Source organism: Salarias fasciatus, chromosome 2 (assembly GCF_902148845.1).
Source record: "Salarias fasciatus chromosome 2, fSalaFa1.1, whole genome shotgun sequence".
Classification (NCBI taxonomy): domain Eukaryota; kingdom Metazoa; phylum Chordata; class Actinopteri; order Blenniiformes; family Blenniidae; genus Salarias; species Salarias fasciatus.
The window spans coordinates 14,255,197-14,277,220 of NC_043746.1; the positions used below are offsets into that span (position 1 = coordinate 14,255,197).

A 22,024-nucleotide genomic window follows, 5' to 3' on the forward strand; every position below is an offset into this window, starting at 1 on the left:
GTTTTTAATGCTATTTATTATTATACTGTCCTATTTTATGTGTTGCTACTGAATGACCCTTGAATTTCCCCATGTGGGGATTAATAAAAAGTATCTATTTGTTTACTAATGATGACACAATCTTTAAGGCTGCTAAAAACATTTTCACATCTGTTGTGTCTTTTGTGCTTTTCTACCACCTCACTGCTTTAAGTAGTCCCTGTCCAACAAACAAAACATATTTCTTACAAAAACAAATCTTTGGGATCATAGCAATCAAACAATTCTTCTTAAAGCGATACTTCAACATTTTGGCAAATTGGCCCATTTAGGGCAATTCCCTAGTCATTTAGAACAGCCTACTTACTTTTTTGGTGAGGGCGAGCTGTTGTTTATTCAGCGGTGGGTCTGAGGAGAGCTTCACGGCGGACATAATGGAAGTGGATGGTACTTTTGCTTCCCTCGTCAAACTCATCAAATACACAATCCAACAACCCCAAAACACTTTGGTGGACACGTTATAATCTGCACATTCACTAAGCTGTGAAACACCTACAAATAATATTGTAGCGTTACGACATTGAAGCAAATACTGGGAACTACTTTTTCTTTTGAAATCACTACGCCCAGACGCCATGTTTAGTAAGTAGTTCCGTCTTAGCAATCTTCGCAAAAACCACTCAATCTCGTAATTTTGCATTATTATTTCACAGCGTAGTGAATGTGCAGATTATAACGTGTCCACCTAAGTGTTTTTGGGGTTGTTGGATTGTGTATTTGATGAGTTTGACGAGGGAAGCAAAAGTACCATCCACTTCCATTATGTCCGCCGTGAAGCTCTCCTCAGACTCACCGCTGAATAAACAGCTCGCCCTCACAAAAAAAGTAAGTAGGCTGTTCTAAATGACTAGGGAATTGCCCTAAATGGGCCAATTTGCCAAAATCTTGAAGTATCGCTTTAAGTTTTACATGTCATGCCAGTCATCTCACTTGTTCTCATCTTTTTCTTTAATTTAGCCCAGTGTTTTTTTTTTCCATTTTGTAAATTGCTTGTACTGTATATCCATTTCACAGGTGATTGATTTTTATACATGCATTTTTGTGGGTATATGTGTACCTTATATGCTTATGCAGACATATGCATAAATGTCCAAATCACATCTGTTTTTTGTGTTGTTTGAGATCAGGTACTTAACACTAGTCATCAACGTTCACTCACTTATCCGTTATATGCACAATACTTTTTAGAAAGGAGAGGGTGGAAATAAAACATCTGTCAATATAACTAAGAATACTACCATTATTCTCTGCATGACTGTCGCTGAAAAACAATGTGATATTGTTGATAAATTGTTATATTTTATTGTTATATCGAATATTTCAAAAACATGACCTCATTATCAGGATAAGATATTCATCACTTTATACATACACTTAAGTTGTTCTCTTTTTGGTCTGACAAAACACAGTTAATGTTTGGGTGTGTTGTGTCATCTTGTGGACCATAATGACTTGAGGCGTCGCCATAGCGACATACATAGCGTGCAGGAGGAGGAGGAGGCAGTCAGTACTAAGGCAGGCAGGCACACCCAGGCACAGTTAACGTTTCCAACACATACAGTCATCACAGGAAATTACAAACAACCACTATGTGTTGCGCAGTCACGCACTGTGTAAGGGGAAACTCTTCTCTGACTAGAGTTTCGGTTGCTGAGAGACGAACCACCTTTAAAGTTCTGAATAAGCTTTAGCTGATAATACGAATAACAAAACATTCACAATTTTAGGTCCAAGCACAAATGCTTGTTTCAGACTTGAAATCTGGCTGTCAACACATCAATCACAATTTTAAGAAACCTGTAATCAAAAGAAAAACATCAGAGGAGAAGCCAAGAGGCAATATTGTTTACCAAGCCTGTAATGCTGTGATTCTAGATCCAACCTCTAAGCAGCTGCTTCTAATGATCGCACACACCTGACTGTCCCATAGGCGTGAGGTGCATTTGAGTGCACAGACTGTCTACGTGCGAAAGACATTTTAATTGTATATCAGCTCAAGTGGGGCATGTTTGCTGCATGACTGCTCCTCATGGATGGCCTACTGTTGTTAATGGAGACACAAAACCCACCCCCAACCCACGTCCTAGCTAGAGAGTTGATGAACGTGACAATTATTCAGCACAGACTGTTTCTGAGCATTTTACACCGTTCTGTCAAGTCAAGCTGTAGCACAAGAGCGTGTTAAGAGTCACTTAGAGAAGTTATCAGCCATGGATTTCCATGTAATAAACTTGTATTTTCACTCTCAAAAAGTACACAAAGTATGCATTGGTGGTAGGCCTGTGTGGTATACCAGTTCGTAGCGAAAACCGGTCTTTATTTTCATTATGATACAAAGCTTTCATATACCGCAATACCGGTGAATAGCCCAAACAACGTCCAGAACGTCCTCCTCATGCGGCAGTAAAGTGTTTCAGCCGGGACCCATTTCACTGCTGCACACCAACAACACAGCGTGTAGGAGGTGAAGAGAAAAAAGCCCTTGTCTGGCTTTTTTAAGAGTCAGAAAAAGAGCAGCATGGGCTCCAGTGACACACTGCAAAAGGAGGACAGCATCAAGATGGAGCTCGGAACATATCTGCAGATTATAGAAGTTTATAGAAGTGGACAGCAACACGACCCCCTGGCATGGTGGAAATCCCGTGAAGCTAATTTCCCCCGCATTGCTAAATTAGCACGGCGATATTTATGCATCCCTGCCACCAGTACGCCATCAGAGAGAGTTTTCAGTACTGGTGGGAACACTGTCACATGCCACAGGGCAGCACTAAAACCAGATGCAGTCGAACGTCTGATTTTCCTTGCTCGTAACTTATAATCACTGTGCCTCTGCCTTTCATGTTCAGATGAGTGAAAGCTGTTACTACTGAATAATACGAGCCAAGTTGCACTTTATAGATACTTGAACACTTATTGAAATGTGCCTTGCTATTGTGCAATATTATTTTATTGATGCAAATTGTCGTTTTAGAGCTTTTTTTTCCTTGAATATTGTGTGATGTACCTTCTTAAGCAGCATAATTACTGGAAGTTGAACACTATTGTTCATTTGTTAAGATATTGTGTAGCCCAAATGAATTGAATGGAGGGTCAGTTGTTCAGGGAACAGGAATATTCAATATTAACAATGTGTGCAATGTATGTTGGTCTACGAAAGAAAGAAAGAAAGAAAGAAAGAAAGAAAGAAAGAAAGAAAATATGTTTGATTCCTTTCCTAACCTAATACCAGCTGAAATACCTCATGGGATGTTCGTTAATAATAATGATGGTGAACTGCACTGATTACGCTAACTCTGTTCAATAAAAATGTTCTATTTTGACTGCAACCATTATCATTCTAATATTTAACTTAATTACTGCCAACCTACTGGCAACCACACTTTGAAGGGGTCATGCTTTTACCTGTATCTAGACATGAAAAAAACATGATACAGTCCTTATGACAGCAAAATGGGTTATTTAAAGCCAATCAACTGCAGTAATTATTTTGTTATTAGTAAGAACACTCATGCATGAAAAAAAATACCATCAAATACTGTGAAACCGATATGATTTTTAAAAAAAACTGTGACATGAAATTTTTGTCATACCCCTAATTGGCGGCGAGTATTAAGGTTTCAGTTCTCAGAATGATGAGACCAGCATGGAATACATTTGTACTGTTCTTCTGTACAGATCCTTTCCAACAGCTTACTAGGAAATATACAATGCAATGCCCATATGAAGACTGTCTTTATAATGTGCATCTTGGTGTGGAGAATTCTGTCTTGGATTGACTGAAAACTATTTTGAGGTATCATACTATAATCAACTCTACGGTTGAACGAATTAATAGAAAAACCTTTTTCTGTTGCATTCCAGACACAGTCACACTCGGAGGGTGCTATATTTAGCTATTAGCGAGCCATAAACTTTCATAACGTCATTCACAAAGTCATTACAATGTGAAGTAAAAATAGACTTCAGTGACCTCAGTTTCCTACAGCGCTCACCAAAACACCCTCTGATGTGATGTGCATGTGTGTTCAACTGTTAAACTGCTTCTGTAGCCATAAACGTTTCAACATCTGACTTCATTCCTACTATAAGTGTTCCCATCCACATGAAGGCCCATGCTGTAAAGCTGTGGCAACACACAGAGCAGTCTGAGATTAGCTTTAATCTCTCAAGGGAAGACTGGGGAGAGTCACAGAAGCAGACTGACACTATAATCCTGACTAAGGCCTGTAACCCCCCACCGCCCCCATTATGTAAAACACACACAGGTAAAAAAAATACTCCTATCTGGGAGGATCCGTCTCCTGGATTGTTTCTTCACTTCTCTACTTGCTCTTTAAAAGATACAGAGGATTATCTAGACATACGTCATGGAACTCCCTTTACACCAACTTTATTGGTACCAGTTATTTGAAGGGGACAGATTTCCAGAAGTCTCGCCTCCTATGAGCTTTTACATAAAATTACAACACAAGACAAGTAAATATGTAGTTCATATTGTGAAGAAAAATGATATTGTGGGGGGGTGGGGTAATAGGTTCAGCAGAATCAAAATGTTAACAGCAAAAGCAAAGGGAAAATATGAGGAATGGTTAACCTAAAACAAATAGACCTGACGCAATGAAACCCTCAGCGAGGTGAAAGTCGGTGAAGATAGTCAACATTCAAATGCGCAAAGGAAAATCAAGCAAAGAAAAAAAAAAAGTGGGAACTGAGAATTTCAACATCTCGACTTCAAAGTTTCTGCTCATCTTTATCTTCATTCAAGTGAACTTAGTGAAATGCTTCCCAGTTACCAAGTACCAGAAAGAAAAAAAAAATGATCATGTGAATACATAAATAGCAGCCGTGGTAAACATTAACAGAAAATACCTGCAGCATGAGGTATTTATATATTAAGGCCATGACATTTTTAGACTTTGTCCTTTATTTTGCTTCAAGTTATTAAAGATTGTAATGTTTAAATACCAATTAAATTATACTGAACTGCAAAAATGAAAATGCAAATGGCAGTGAGATGCAAAGGGTTTGCAAACTGCATGCTGGGCATCACAGGGTTCAAAAGACAGAGGGCACAGAGACAGCAAGTCAGGAGGCAATCCGTGGGCTGCTGGACAAAAGCTGGGGCCTCATCACCTCTAGCTGTGTTACATAGATGAGAATGTATGACAAAGACTTGACACACTTGAGGACTCTACACAAACTATTAATCAGCAGCATAAGGCCTCATTCACACATACGCGGCTGTGCGGGCGCGGATCTGTCCGGGTTTGCATGGTGTCTGCGCGGAAAAGTCAGAACTGCATGCAAACAGATCAGTCCTTTCACACTGCACGCGCGGGGAACGCGCGGGCCCGGCGCGTAGCCCGTTCATATCCGCGCGGCGATTTCTAAATAGAAATCAAGTCTATTTTTCTGCGCGGACTTGAGCGGGCTGTGCGCCGTGTCCCATTGAAACCAATGGCATAAACACACATCTCGTGTCAACTAGGCTTTCTATGCATGCATTGAGCTCATGTCTGCCCACAAACCAGTCTACACAAGAGGCTTTTGCCAGTGTTCTGCTCCGTCTATTTTTCCGCTCGGCTTGGAGCGGGGTCCCATTGAAAACAATGAAGACAGGGACTAGTTGTCATATATGCAGATATATGTTCTGTTTGAATTTGCTATTCGGCACAGTTGAGAGACGCGCGCGTGTCTAGATACATACATCTCGAGATCTATATCGATATGGGTCTATGTCACCGCTACAGAAGCCGCATTGTGTTGTGTGTTTTTGACTGCTGATGCACGTTTTTGGATGCCTGCTCTTGGGAATAAACATCTTTTCGCTCCCGAAACGCCTCTGGAATTACTTCAAACATATTACACTAGTAGCCCATTGCCGCGGACAACCCGCTCACGCAGACCGCGCTGGTGAGAAAGGGACACTTGAACACGCCGCTCCAGCGCCGTCTACACGTCCACCCCATGCCCACGCAGTGACCGCTTATGTGTGAATCAGGCCTAAACCTTCTGTAGTTGGTAGAAGACTGTAATCAAACGCTACTGAAGCAAAGGAGTCCCATTAAGATCATTACTATGGTTTCAAGTTCATCGGATGAGATGTAGCTAAGAGAGGCTTCGAATAATGCTCCGCTGAAATAGAAATAAACTCATTTACATACAAATCTGAAGAACAGAAACCATGTGTAAAGTGTTACAATTTCAACTGATTAGTGACTGCTGCCATTTAGTGGAACATCACATCCAAGGCATCTAGAGGAGTCAGGCTTTCAAAGTCACAGAGCTGGGCTGTGCCTATGTTCTTTGACATTTTTACAACCCCACTGGTACATTTAAGTACAATTGATGGAAAGGGAGAATGACGGAGATAAGCATACAAAATAATGGGGACAAATAAGGAAGCATCCTGTTCTCTGTATTTGCACAACTTCCTGTCACAGGCCTCAGAATTTGAGGGAAAAAAAATACAGTACAGCAGCAACACTGACGCATGCCTATCAGAAATAAGAGGTAATAGAAAATAGGTGACAAAAAGAGGGTGTGAAATAAAAAAACAAGCAAAACGGTTTTAATGTCCAAAACTGCTTCATTTATGAAAAAAATCTCATCTAATTGTGCAATAAAAAGACCAGATTTAGCTGTTATTTGGTAAAACTGATGAAAGAATTGATCTGAGTGGACAAACTTACTTATACTGTTAACCAAAGCGTGGACTTTCTAAATTCCACAAGCCATAAGGTGGTAGTGGATTAGCCCGACAGTGGCAAATATTCAACAACCCCAGGCAGCATATGCTCCCAGGTATTTGCTGAAGCAACTTCTCTGATTAAGGGGAAATAATGGTGACAAGGAATGACATGCAGAGAAACAGAGTGCTACACTTCCCCTGTAGGCTCACTGCGTCACACTCAGAAACTCATGCAGCAATCAAACCGGAAGACGTGCTTCGGTGCAGAAATGGCAAACGACTGTCAACTGCACCACCTGACAAGAAAAGGGGAACTAATACTAGTTACAGTTGTGGCTTTCTACTGAATATGTGAGTGTGGGCCTTGCTCACTTTGTCCTTACCCCCAATTTTACAATAAAATCATAATTCATTTCACAATTGTCTTAAACGTCCCCACTTGCACAGCAGCTTATAAACAGCACAATAACACACTGTGCACATTCTACCACTGAGTGCCAGTATTGAAACACAAAACAAAACTTAAACGGCAACAGAACAACAACTTTTTCCTCTCAAGGCAGAAAAACTGCTGTCACAGGGGTTTGTGGTAATAAGACAGCAACACCACCCCACCCTTGGTGAATTTATTGGTGCAAAAAACAGACAAGCAATATCTTCTACAGTGAGCCTACAAGGGCTCCTCACACAAATAAAACTCAGATACTGAAGTGTGAGCAATATGGATTAGCCTAAGTCCTCTATCACTGTACATGCAGTTTGATTAGGACAGCAGCTAACAATTGCTTTCATTATGTGCTTATTGGCAGCTTATTTTTCCCCCACTAAGAGGTTGTCACATCACCAAAGTCAAACATTTTGCTGAGAAAAGTTCATTTCAATTTCTCAGAAACCACAGTGATCAAATGATCATACCAGCAGTTACAAACCAAGAGAATTTCAGTCTACAATATAAAAAGGGATAGGGGAAGAGGAACTTTAAACAAGATATAGGGCTTCAAATTGTCGCCACTAACTTATGAAACATCAATATTTTAAGATCAGGTTGCATAAAGAAAATTTTCATTTTTTTTTGTAATTTTCAGAATGAAGAAAGAATATCGAGAATAAAGTTGAAATTCATCTACCACTCCATGCATCTTCTATATTGCTTTATCTAAAATACTGTCACAAGCAACTGTAGCCAGCTGACTGTAACTGACTTTAGGCAAAGACAAGTACACTCTCGAACAGGTCAACAGTCCTGTCCACTACACACATACACAAAACTTGGTTTCACCAATTAGACACAAAAACATGTGGTAGGAAGCCACAGTGTCTGGAGAAAATGCAGTTTCCACAGAGAGAGGAGGCTCCAAGCCCACACTAAAACTGGGAATCATCTGGCAGTGAGGCAGGAGCGGTCAACACTGCAGTGTGACCCCTCACTTATGAAGTATCAAGTCATGTCAATTAAAAATGAACTACCTAACCACACCCCATCCCCTCAATATGTCATTGTGAACAAATGACTTGTACTTATTGCCTTATACTAAAACTGGATGATATAATGACAAAGATATGCATCGTGAAATATTTTTTCCTTGATAGAAAGATAAAACATAGTCGATACGCTTTCATAGACTTCATTTGTCCATGCTTTGATAAAGAATACAAATTGCCAACGATAATGAGAGTGGCTCTGCGCTGAAACAATCATGCAGCTGGGCGGAGCAAATCTCATCACTGGGCACCCACAGATTCCGCACCATCCATGTCTTCACAGACAACACAGAGAGCCAATAAGATCAAGAACCGCTGAGAGCTGAGCAAATCATGTTGCTGTAACAGAGCCATGCAAAGTCAGCAGACAGCACAGTAGCAGTTAGTCACAACACCTGTTAATGTTTGCACTACTGCAGCTGTGCACATCAGCATTATGGTGACCGCCCCTCCTAGAACGCAGCCAATCCACCAGTGACCAAACTGACACCTGCAGCACACTGTCAACTGATATGCTGTAATAATAAGACTCACAGGGGATGAGTTGTGGAGTCGGGGGGGGGGAAAAAAAAAATCACGGATCAAATAGCTCTGCAAAAAAAGGTGAAATTCCACTTGAAGTATAGTGGCACAGTGACTCCACATTCCACTGTGTGCCTGCCTCAACAAATTGGTCACTGGCACTTTTATGACACAATGCACAGCTCACATCCTGTCAGAACAGGCTTCAGAGAAAACAGCTGCTCCTTTTCCATTTTTGGATTACAGCGTGAATGAGGAAAAGCAGCTAATGTGTACATTAATCATTACACTTATCCACAGCACATTATTCCAATCGTCTTCCTTCCATGTAATTACTGAAATCTGGACAGGCTATTAGTCTAGCTTCAAAATGAATGACAAGTTGGTTGGTGTATTAGACCACTAACAGAAATCAATGGATGGCATCTGAAAAGTGACACTATTGAAATGAAGTTTTTCTCAGTAAAAATGTGTGTCACCTGTTTAAAATGTTATTGTGCATTCAGCAAATAGATTTTATAATGTGTGGTATTCAAACTATTATTGTTTTGCAGATGTAGAGCCAAAGTTATGTAATAATATACAGTTTTATATATTAATTACATATCAATATCACCACAGTTGGAGACCACCTTTTCGGGCTCATTTCCAGCTGTGTTGAAAGTAACTGCTCCAGTCTGTGTAATAGCTTCTTTCTGTATTCTTCCATGACGATATCGCATTAGTTACGTCCTAATCCGATCTAGGTGATTTCAATGTTTATTTAATTGATCAACATTCATCAAACTGAGCCAGCTAACGATAAACTGACAACTGCGTGCCACATGCTGTTAGCGGTCCTGTAGCAACCTCTCCAGCGCAGATTATTTGTGTGGTAAATGATTTCAATTCAAACATGACACATCTGAATAAACACCCAGTGGAGCACAGAGGGTTCACCAACTGTACTGCCACACCTCTCTTACTGACCAGGCCAAATGACCCATGTTACAAGCTTAACCTGAGGAGGTTTCCACAATTCATTAATGTAGACATCCTTTTAAATCCACAACATACAAGCAACATGGCAACATAGCAACATAGCAACATGGCAACAAGTCAACATGGCAACATACAAGATCATTTAAAACAAGAATAGACCACTAATAGTTTTTATGAAGACATCCAGAACTCTGACACTGATTTTCATTTCATTGACAGGAATTATTCCAGAACATTTCAAGTTCTCACAAGCAAAGAGTTTTCTTTGACAACTAACGCACGGTTATTGTAATCACAAAGTGACTTTGGTTGCAACTACAAGCACATTAATTCATCTTTAGAAATTAGAAAACATTCTTTGCTTCAGTAACATAATACTTTCGTAGCACCTTTAGTTTTGCTAGCTTCAACTCAGAAATTCAAATTTCACATCACCTATAACTTGTTATTAACACTCACTACACCGCCTCCAAGGAAGGCAGAAAATGTGCATTAATCTCCTTATCTGCATTTTCCTTTTCCGTCGTCCCTCCCACTCTTTTTTTCTTAGCTTTTTGTCACACTCTTCACTTAACTCCCTCTTACTCTCTTCCTTGCTCACTTCGTGCCTGCCTCCCCTGCACTTCCTCGATGATGGCTCACTCGCTTTCGCAGTTCACCCTCTAAAATACCGTCGTTCACTCTGAGCCAAGAGACCCCTGCCACTGGCAGTCCATTAACCACTCCAGTTTCACGCTGGCACTCAGTCATCCTATTCTTCAACTCACAGTGTGCTCTTCTTCCCCTGAGATGTACAGAACAGGAAGCTGTGTGTCTGTGCATGCCTCGGAGTGTGGTATGGGGGGGAAAGAGGCAAGAGACTCAATGTGCAACAAAGAAAAATTGTTTCTACTTGACTCAAATTATGAGAGTCAAATTCAAGTGTGACTACAGAGTCGTGACCCGACTGCTGTACTTTCTAGCGTTATCATAAATTGAGCTTCTGCTGAGGTAGCTCCCCCAGGATGTAGGTGCACTGCTGCACAAAAGCACAAGATTTCATGCTTGGAGGACCGTGCACTCATCTTTGCAATTCATCTGACTTTTAGTAATAATAATAATATAAAAAAAAAACCTGCACCATATTAACCTGAATTTGACACTGAAACTCAAGGACAATGGTGACAGTTTGAGCACTTAAATATAAGACTGCAATAAAATCAGACAGACAAGAACAAGGCCACTGATTTATTCAGTGCACTGACAGACTGATAGGTCATGAGGGAACTCTCTCTGCTAAACAGGCGAGTGGCAAGCACAAATCAAATCATTTGCAAGGTGATATTTACAATGTTATTTAAGATAGTAATAATTGCGCCATTCAGAAATTATAGATTCAGATTTAAAGACCCCAAGCCAGTGTCAAAATCATACTTGGCATTTATTTTATTCAATTCATAACGTACAGTAACTCCACATAGATTACATTAAAGCAATGAATATAATAGATTACTTTTACTATCAGGTCCTTGTGAAAACCAGTCCAACTGGCAGGCTGAGATTGCACGCTTGAGCAAGTCAGCATATTTTCCAGCTCTGAAAATATTCATCACAAAAGAAGAATGTTGTGCATAGATACTGCTTGATGTGAACCACAACAGGTTGGTCTTCTTCCAGACAAATGAAAAAGTGAATATGAATATAGATGTTTTAGATCATCCTGAATAGCGGAGTAAACATAAAAATTTGAATTATTATAATAATTTCAATTTTAATAGCGATATATCTTCATAATCCATTTGTAATATGAAAGCAAATCAAACTATTATCCGCCATTAATTCAAATTTTGGGAAAAAACATCTATAAACCCAGCTAAAAATTCAACCAAGATGTCTATAATGACAAAATTATTTACCAGTGACTACAATTTACTGTTGTGTAGTGGTTACTGCTCTCCGCATTCAGCAGAAATACCCCAGGTTTGAGTGCAGTGCTTTGTTTGGAATGTTTTTTCCAAGTAGTAAAACTCGCAGTTCAAAACATGTCTGAGGTTCAATGGTCTCACTTAAGTTCCTATAGATGTGCATGTGAGTGTGTATTCGTGTTAACTGACTATGGGCGGGGTGCCAGTTCAGTTTTGGCTCCAGTTCCACAAGACCCTGAACTGGATAAAGGAGGGCAGAAGGTGGAAGAAAGGGGGAGAGAGAGAGAGAGAGAGAGAGAGAGAGAGAGAGAGAGAAGGTAAAGTATAATCTCCTGTGGTCATCAGAATAATATTGGAGTTACACAACCTTCACCAAATGTTTGTTATTAGTCTATTTGGTTTAAATTTTTTATCAGAGTACAAAGGAGTCTCTTAAGGGAAACTTCCAGGCAAAAAAAGAAAAATCAAACAATCTGCCAAATTCAACAAAGGTATTCCAGCTGAAGAACCTGGGCTACCTTGTATTCATAACTGTCCAAAGCAGTGATCCCTGGCTAATCTACAGTGTTCCTGCCTGCAGGCTTGATCCTGTATGTTTATGTCAACAGCATTCATGAATGTTGATCCCTTCTGTATCTGAGTCTTAAGAACACAGATAGCCCTTCAGGGTTCACAGCAAAAATGATCCGCTTTTGGCTTCAAACTGAATATCTTGGCAACAGCTTCATGCATCAGTATGCTGCGTGTATCTGTAAATTGAACATTAAGCTGAAGATGTATCTGTAAGCAGTCAATCTTATTGAATACTGCAAATATTAATTCAATATAAAAAAAAAAAATAAATAAATAACTGCAGGTTAATCAGATAATGAATGGCCGGTTTGACCGAACACACACATGGCTGGGGAGCATTACACGCAAGCAGTATGTTTTTGTGTTTTTTGTTTTTTTTTTGTCAATTTAAAAAGTACTGAATTTGTAGGTTAGAGACAACTGACAAACCCAACTTGATGTGAAAGAATAGATTTCTTACTTCCCTTTATTAATTTGACCAATTTTGGTCAAATTAATGAGGGGAAGTAAGAAACATTGGTTTTTGTTTTTCCCCAAACTAGATTGATGTAAATCCAACAACATATTTTAACTTACAAAGAACTCAAAAGCACTTGTAAAAAAATCTCTGAAAAGCTATTTTTAGCTTTTTAACCTGCTGTATTCTGCACTACATTGATTATATTGTACTTTACAGAAACACTCTGCTTGAAACCAGTTGTTTGTTAACTTGTATTTTTTCCTGAAACAGGGCTCTCTTGACAATCATGCGGTCTCATTTAGACTACAATTATAAAGATGATGACCAAAACTGATCAACTCAGACAAAGACAACTTTAAAGCAGAATAGCAAACAGGTTGAATGGCAACAATGTACCCATCATTAGCCCTGTGTTTCTCATTGTGTTACTGTCCACAAGAAGATGAGATGATGAACACACATAAGTCATTGTTACAGATAAGATGATTGAAAAAGTGCATGTTTTGCTGTACATCAAGCTCAACACAGATAATTTGTCAAGCTTTTATCTTTGTCTGAACTCTGGTTGTGACGGTCTAATAAAAATTCAGCACAAAAAGTTCACATTTCAGCGTTAGTGGTGTGCTAAAGTCAGGGGTATTCATCTCTGTCAGTTGGAAAGTTGAGCTGTGCTCATACACACAGGCACTTACACTTTAAGGCAAAAAAGACACTTATCTCAGGGTCATTGCATAACCACTTGCTGTGACTCATGTTTACTTACAGTCCTACCTCACCTATGTGCACATTATCACAAGTACAATATTTGGGCATAGAAATGCCCTGAAATCTTAACCTTTGTCATTAAATGCAATTTGTTTTCAGTGCAGTGGTGTATGTGTGTGCGCATCGCATCATATGGTAGTTTAAACTGCATAGCTGACCTTGTCACCAAAGCCAGGCCTTGTCCAACATCAACCCCCACTGCTTGGCATATGTGCTTCTGGGCTCATGGCCCAAGTGGTATAATTACACAAAAAGTTTCAACAAACTTTTCTGTATTCAACCATTTGTGTTCATTTCTGTAAATAAGGTTTAAAACAACAACTGGGTTTAAATAAAGGACAAGAAGATCATTGGAAACTAACCATGTATATGTGATAGAGTTGCTTATTCTAGCTGCGCATCCTCTATAGTTACCATGTACAATATCAGTTTTCACTTGTTGCTAGACACGGCCATGGGTTTTAAGTTGCACAACAGTTTGCTGTGGCTGCTGACAGACATCCCCACCTGTGACTCCTACAGACACCGTGCTGAATCATACATGCTGACACAGCCAGGTAGAAACTGTGAGGTCATTACGATGAGGCTAAGTTGAGAAAATTCCAAGCCACTCCTTACCCTGGAAAGTCACTTCACTCATTCCATCCACACTTTCTAGAATTTTGTTTGGAATACAATTTAGAATACCTACAACCCTCTCAGGATACAACAATGATAAGTTGTGAAAAGGATGAATTAACCTGTTGCATTCTGCTCAACTTCTGGTAGAGTTTATGTGGTCAGATTAAAGCTACTTCCTCATACAGTGACATTTATCAGTACTTTGACCTAAATCCTGCAGGAAAACATTTCAGGTTGTGTTGACAGGTGGTGACAGTAATTACAGGTGTGGTGACAGTCTGTGTGCCGTCGCTTCAGAAGTCCGGAAGAAAATCTGATCATTAGTGTTTGGGCTACTCATATGGGTACATTAGTGTCATACTTACAAATTTCTTCTTCCCATCGCCATCCTCGTAGTTCTTCTTTGACTTCTTGTCCTTCTTGGGACCCGCGGCGGAGGCAGAATTGCCCGTGTGCTGATCCATATTTATACGGTAATCCGTTTCCTTGAACTGGGTGTCAAAATAACCACGTGTAGCGGTAATCTCTCCGCTTCCACCACAGAGCTACGGTGTTTATTAACTTTGGGGGGGAAAAGGCGAACCGATAATCCCCCTGGGGCCTTGGTAGAGTCCCAGCTAAACTAGCCACAATTAGCACCGCGTTGCTAATGATTTGGTGGAGAGCCAAGGGAAACCCAGCGAGCCCCTCGGTGAGCCGCTTCTCCGGACGAAGGAGGGAAATTCAAAGCTCGACCACAAGTCCGGCTCAGGACAAGTATGAAAAGAGCCTGCGGAGTCCTTAAACACATAAACCGAGGCGTTTCTCCAACACCTCTCACATGTGACACAAGCCGACGTCTCAGCAAAGTAAACTTTTACAAATTATGCGGCACTAACCAAGCTAACGTTAGCCTTAGCAGGGCTAGCTCGTCGGCTACGTGACGTGAAAACAAACAAAAAAAAAAACCTAAAACAAAACTTCCACAAGTTGTTCAAGCCGCCACAACACCGGAGACAAGGTGGTGCTACGGGAGACTTCGGTCCTCGGCGTGTCCCGGGGTTGTTTCCATGACTGCTTGAAGTTTGGGGAACTTTTTAACCCCTGAATGCCAGCCGCAGAGGAGTCTTCCTGTTCTGACAGTCCGGTCGGGGCTGGTTGGGGAGGAGTCTGAGCTCTGCAGCTTCACCTGACAGGATTTAAGTGACATCAGCTCTGACAGCCTCCTCCACAAGTTTACACCGAGAAACACCACGGCTGCTGCCTGCGCATGCTAAGACAAAAACACCTGCAGTGTCTGCTTGACTTGGCTGGATGATCTTGGTCAATTATTTATATCAGAGTGTTCAGATGCTTCTTTTACGATAGATCAGGTTTCAGATGCATGTAAAAAAATCAAGCTGTCATGAACAATCAAATCATTTATGCAGACAAATAACACAAAATGTATTTTTATTGAAGAAAAAAACATGAAAACATCTGGTTTTATGAAATATTGAGATATTTACTCACAGACACTTTAAAATCAGGCACTATCGCTCAGGATTTCCTTTAGACAATAGATTTTACTTGGTTTATTGCCTCAATTTTAATAAATTTACTTTATTTATTTTCCTTCTAATTGCTTTGTTTAAATATTTTTCATCATTTTTAATCATCTTGTTTTAATGTTTGTCTTTACTGTGAATTGCCTTGTGTCTGAAAGGTGCAATAGACACAAATCTTGTCTTGCCTTGCCTTGCATAATACTTTGATTATTTTTTTATTTCATTGACTTATGGATTCACGTTTTGTGTTGAAAAATTTAAAAAAGTCTTTCAACATTTTCATTCACAAAAATAGAATGCCTTTACTGTCATTATGCAATGTACAACAGGATTGGAGAGCTGCTCTTCTCACAGGGCAAATGAACGAAGAAACAATAGTGCAATGTGACAACAGGATTGCAGATATTTCACACAAGATGTTTGAGTTGTTTGTGATGTGCAGAATTACCGAATGGGTGAATTTAAGGTGGTTGTGGCTTTGGAAAAGAAACTGTTTCTGAGTGTCTTTGTTGTTGCTTTGGCACACCTGCAGCTCCTACCAGAGGCGTGAGCTGTCCTTAATGTTTAATCTATACAGATTTTGAGGGGGTGAAAGTGCTTGAATTTTAGCAGAAACTTTAATCTAAGAAAAGAAGAAATGTTTCCTCTTGTGGTATCCTGATTATGCTCAACTCTTTAAAAAATGCACCACTTTTCAGATATGTGCCCAGTCATGGCTATCACACATGCTCTGATTAATATACTGAGGTACATAAATATTACTTAAAAAAGCAAGATAAATCTTTGTATTTCCTACCTTATATTATTATACAAGTCTACAAATGCTAATCTAGATGTTTTTGAAACACAAAAATGGGAAAATGTAAATATTAGTTTATTTGTGTAGCTATTGATGGAGAGAAAAGCATTGGTTGTTTGAATCCTTCAAGAGAAAACACATCCATGCATCCCCAATTACAAACACTCAATGCAGTCTGTCAGTGGAGTCAGAAGTCTGAGCCTGCTTGAAAGAGACAAAGACAAAACAGTCTGTTTCAGACAGAGGATTAAGACATTTAGAATCTGTAAAATGGACAAGCAGAAGTGAAATAATGGTTTCTTCACATGAAAAGAACACAAAACAAACATTTAAATATATTCAATAATTAATATTGATTGGATTAGTTGGTGACCAAGGTTAATGCCATATGTCCAAAAGCTTTGGTGAAATAATCATGAGGGTATTTTAAGCAGCTTGGACAAGGCTGGGGTCGTATCAGCAGGCACTGTAAAACTAATTATAGATATTAAATGATAGACATAGATCAGTCTTTCAAATGCTTCTAGGTATGCCCTCAGTAATTGACTCAAGATGATTCATTTTGCAGTGCTCAGTGAAACCTCCTTCACTTTTTCTTCACATTCTGACACCTTTTCATTTCCAGACTCTTCACTAGATAACAATGTGATGGTATCTTGACTGGCCTGCCAGACAGTAGGTCTCGCTAGCTGGTGACTGATCTTTAATAATTTCGCTGCAGTTTCTGGTTAGTTTTTAGAAAAGATTTTAAACGGACCACATATATTTTAGGTAATTTTCACATACCCTGGGATCATACATTGCTTTGGCCAACCAATCTGCTGTTTGAAAATCAACTGTGATCCGGTTATCATCTGTCAACAAGTTTTCAGCTTGCTTCCTGTTTCAACATCTGTGGAAGTCTTTATTATAATTGATGTAGTGAAGCTTGTTCTTTTTTATTTTCCTTCAATCATTTTATATTGCCAAAGCAGATCATCTTCTTCACTCTCTTCTCTTCTTGACGGACAGCTCCATTTCCAGCACCTTTTCTTGACAGAGCTATCATTTCTCTGACATGCGTGTCTGAATTAAATCAATCTCATCTCTCTTTTCTTTCTTTCCTTCTGGATTGTCCACCACAAGCTATCCCTCTCTTATAAATCCTCTTTATTCTGCTCACTCCCAGTGAAAACCTTGGCATCTTTCAACTCAACCGCCTCCAGTTCCACCTCTTGCCTTTTGGGTAGTGTGACTGTCTCTCATCCGTACATATCTTTCACGAGAGTGGACCTTCTTCAATCTAGCTGCAACCCTTTAATCACACTTGTGACTCTCATTTCCTTCAAGTCCATGATCTGTTTTAGGATGACCCTTATGATGAACCTCACAAACTACCTTGAGGCAGGAAAAGTCAAACCAATGAGATGTAACTTCAGCAGCACTTCTAAGGGTTTCCATTTGTGACTTTTATAATGGCCATTATTAATCTGGTTTTTCAAATTGTCTATCAATATTTTTTTTGTTTATGACAGAGGGAAACGTGGTTTAAAATCCACACAAAGGTCAGTTGAAAGTATTGTAGTAGTTTAACCCACCAGCAGTAGGCAGTACAGACCAGTTAATCTGAATACCGAGAAGGATGACAGTTTCTGGTATGTAACCTTCTGCTGTCTTGAGATATGAAATTAACAACTTCCAGCGTGGATTATGAGGCACAGCAGTCACTGTCAGCTCCATACATACAACCTACACTTAAGTTTCACAGCAGCCAGCGGCTGGAAATAGCCTAAGAAGCTTTTTACAATCCAGCACACATAACCAGACAGGCAGAGTTTCTGGAGGCAAGCTGAGGAAATTCATTTTGCTCTGGAATTTTACAAAATTAATGTAGCATGAAAATTTCTCCTAAATTTAGTGTGCTGTCTTTGGGCTATTTTTAAAGCTTTCTGCTGGCAGACTGCCCCTTCTCTTTCATTGCATTCCAGTCTTTCTATCTTCAAGATCTGTCAAAATGTAAGTGTCACACCAACCTCTCAGTCTTCTGTAGTTGCACACTCCCTTATTATTACACACACGCAGTCTATCTTATCACACGTATCTGCAAAGGAACTCTCTGATGAAGCAGAGAGATCTTAATTGTACCAGCGTCACAATGATTAGGCTATTAATAAAGTGTGCGTCACGACCTGGTTTTCCTCTCAAAGACACCAGTGGTGCGGCTGGATTCTTTATATCTGTTTTATGTAAGTGGTGTATGTGGTTTTAGTCATTTGCAAATGTAAATTCCCGACATTTCCATAGATTAGGCACTAAAATTTCCTTGTACAATAATCCAATTCTGCATGCAAATGATCAGAACCCGAGGCTCCACCACGTGGTTAGAATGTAAACAGCAGGCGGTTTGGTGTCACTCATCAATAGTGTAACTGTGACGAAAACTACTTCATACTTCTCTTAATTGCCTTGATGCACATGTGTAGATACAGCGTGCATGAGGCGGTGTGGGCAAAAGTACACAAAGAAACTGCAGTTATCAAAGGACATAAAACCAAAAGTGTGGGAAATAATTGCTCAATTCCTGGCATAATTTTCCCCAAATAACAGCATTTATTTGCTTTAGTGTCCAACTTTTAGCAAATACAGATCTCAGCCACCCATAATGTCTGATTTCAAGGCTCCTAACATCCACAACAGATCCTGATTATGCACCACAGCCAGAAATAATCACCATTTTTAGCTCATCTCAGTGAAATTGTACATCTCTAAGATGGAGCATCCAGAAGATATTGAATGAATTCTGCTCAGAAGAATGTCTGACATCACTTTCAGTGAATTGGGTAACTTTGTGAAGTCATGTCCAAAAGCTGCTTAAAATGCAGCTTCTTCTTGTCCGAAAACCAGTGATGGTGCACACCCGCTTGGGAACACGCATACATACACGGGCGCAGGATTACAGAGATAGGACTGGTTTATCTGCCTTGGTATGTGAAAGATGTTTTCCAACAACAAGATTGGAGAGGATTTGTGCATCACCAGTGGCACTGAAACAGACAACAATTTGGTTTATCGTACAGGACTCGGCATGCTTCAGCCTCAAGTCTTCATTCTCTGGCATATTGGCACTATAAATTATGGAAGAGAGGTTAATTAAAAGTGAAAGTGCACGATAAGACATGGCAGCCCTGTGGCTCTCGTAAAAGAGCCTCCAATGACGTACTAAATGATAAACAGTTGGCCTTTTGCACGCACAGCTGCAACATAGTCCTCAGCATCGTTAGTCATTTACACGTGCACAGACGAAAAGACTGCCACTTCAAAGTCAGCTATATTTGTATATTTTAATGGAGCTGAAGAAGTGCCAGAGGTCATTCAATCATTTTCACAATGGATGATTTTGGAGAGAATTGTGTGTTGATTGTTTAGCTTCACAAGACAGAACAGTTAAGTTACAATCTTACAAAATAGTTTAGTCTATATACAGAATACTGCAGACCCCTAGGATGACATAATGACATACTTTCTCATAGAAAAAGGACAGATTCACCTTCACAGGACCACTGTCAAATCAGTTTTGAATTCAACTGAAAATGCTAGGTCAAATTAATGTGCAATTGTGTCAGATCAATCTAACTTTGGATCACAGGCCCTGGAAATGAAAATGTTAGCACATGATAAATTATTTCACATCTTAGCTATTGTCAAACTACATGGTGACTCAAGATAACAGCTTATTTCACTCATTTCAGCTCACTCGTGTGATCAAAGTCATATTTTTTTCTTTATATCTATCCACAATATTCTAAAATGCCATATTTTCTGAGCTATGAACCTTAAGTTAAAAATGTAGACTCCATATACTAGATTCCAGGATACTGAGGTCCCCATGTGTCCAAGACAACTGATAAAGGCAAGATCTTCATGTGTCCAGGTGTGCAGCTGTAGTTCAGATTCAGGAATCTGACTAAACACCCAGAATCCCACAAGTTTCTTTTCTTTTCTTTTCTTTTCTTTTTCTACTTGTAGGAGGTCCGAGCCTCCCTCAGTGACCTGTCATATGGCATGGAGGCGAAAAAAGAGTTCCGGAGCTGGCAGTTGATGAAGAACACAATGAGCAGCACCAAGAGGAAAAGCAGCAGGCACATGACTATGTAGGTGATGAGGTCCGGTTTGTGGAGCTCGCCCTCCCGGAGCCCTCCGCCTCCTCTGCCCGTGGTGGGTCTCAGGAGAGCGGCCACGCTCACCGAGCCGCCGCCGTGGGAGGCGTTCAGAGAGGTGGGGGCGTGCGTGGTGGAGCCGGCCATGAGCACCAGGTCGAAGTCCGGGCTGTCGGTGGAGTTGAGGAGGATCTGCCTCAGCATGTCGCTCCGTGGGCTCACCCGCTGCGTCGGTCTGCTGCGCGGGGACAGAAAACACACGCAGGTCATGCGCTCCGCTGACCGTTTGTTTCCGGCTGGGCGTCTTCAAGACACGAAAAGAGACTGAAACACAAAGCAACGACTCAACAAAGCAATAAACAAGAGACATTTGGTGCCACATTTGGATACTAGTTGTAGTTATCCAGGTCTGTCTTTGCAAGCAGTCACAATGCTCTGATGTCTGACAAGGTCAATGATACATAATGTTCACATTTCTGTTCCTACGGATCCACGGACATAGGAAAAACACCACAAAGTAGACTTTTGACAATACTGTGGAGTCTTCAAAATACAATATGGCACAGTTCCATTTATTACTTACTTTGGCGTGAGCTGCGAAGAGTTCCGCAGGTGAGCTGACAGAGACTAAATCTGGGATCCGCATTCCTCGGCGTCCCCGGCTCTGTCTGCTCCAGCGCCGCCGAGGGCGCAACGTCAAGCAGCTGCGGCTCGATCGCTTCAAATCTACACCGACAGACCAGATGCCACCGAGAGGGGAAACTACCGTGGCGGCACCCTTCTCCTCCAACAGACCCGGCCAAAAAAAAATATCCACGCGCAAGCAAAGGGGCTACATTACCGATCTCCACTTGTTGGCTTTCCAATCCAAATTCTCCTGCCACGCGGTTGATTCGGCACTGAGCGCGTTTTCATAGGCTATCCTGATGTCTGTGACTGTAAGATCTGGCAGAGGTGGTGAAGTTCACCGACCGAACGCTGGTGCGCACACATGTTTTGTGCGTAAGTGCGCAGCGCAAGACGATCGGCTGTGTACCTGCGCGTCCGGAGCGCAAAGGAATAGAAGTCTCGTTTTTCCTTCCGTTTGATTGTCCTTTTTTATCCCGAGAAAGATCGATAGCTCATGGTGAACCGCTACGACCGCCAGTCTGCCCTCACGGCTTTATCGATCCAGTGCCAATAAAATAAAAGAAAAAGGAGAAATTAATGACTGGGAAAACACAGCAGAACAGCAGGTCCTGGACGTGCGCGCGTCGTCCCTTCTCCTTGCATGTGTGTGACAGAGATGGAGAGAGGAGGAGAGGAAGAGAGAGAGAGAGAGAGAGAGAGAGAGAGAGAGAGAGAGAGAGAGAGAGAGAGAGTGAAAGAGAGAGCAGGGGTGTCATTCAGATTATAGGAGAGGGTAAGGATGGCGGGGAAGTCACCGGAGACGTGTCCTAAAATGAGATGACTGTCTATCTATCTATCTATCTATCTATCTATCTATCTATCTATCTATCTAGGGTGATGAGAGAAAGCTGAGTCA

General features: G+C 40.6%; 2 protein-coding genes across 5 annotated transcripts in view; both read right to left on the bottom strand.

Annotated features, from left to right (window-relative positions):
* diaph1 (diaphanous related formin 1) overlaps positions 1-14,940 on the bottom strand; it is a 102,562-nt gene extending 87,622 nt beyond the window's left edge. For all 3 annotated transcript variants that reach the window (XM_030106942.1, XM_030106950.1, XM_030106934.1), the window contains exon 1: positions 14,404-14,940. In XM_030106942.1, coding sequence (XP_029962802.1) covers positions 14,404-14,502 — 99 coding nt within the window. In that variant the 5' untranslated portion in view covers positions 14,503-14,940. The remainder of the gene's footprint in view (positions 1-14,403) is intronic.
* A 2,748-nt stretch (positions 14,941-17,688) lies between these two features.
* smim32 (small integral membrane protein 32) lies at positions 17,689-21,655 on the bottom strand. Of its 2 annotated transcripts, XR_003932744.1 has the most exons (3): positions 21,083-21,655; positions 20,204-20,724; positions 17,689-17,700 (listed from the first exon to the last, which is right to left on the bottom strand). XR_003932744.1 is itself a non-coding variant. In XM_030107600.1 (2 exons), the coding sequence occupies exons 1-2, from the start codon at positions 21,143-21,145 to the stop codon at positions 20,359-20,361; spliced, it is 429 nt and encodes a 142-aa protein (XP_029963460.1). In that variant the 5' UTR covers positions 21,146-21,655; the 3' UTR covers positions 18,963-20,358. The 2 variants fall into 2 exon arrangements, 1 of the variants encoding a protein (XP_029963460.1); XM_030107600.1 differs by lacking the exon at positions 17,689-17,700 and having other exon boundaries at positions 18,963-20,724.
* Between the last annotated feature and the right edge of the window lie 369 nt (positions 21,656-22,024).

Bases quoted from the DNA above. Each gene is read 5' to 3' on its own strand.
- smim32 (XM_030107600.1), bottom strand. From the start codon at position 21,145: ATGCGGATCCCAGATTTAGTCTCTGTCAGCTCACCTGCGGAACTCTTC. The intron at 20,725-21,082 runs GTAAGTAATAAA...AGACCGACGCAG, and splicing joins TCTTCGCAGCTCACGCCAAA to CGGGTGAGCCCACGGAGCGA.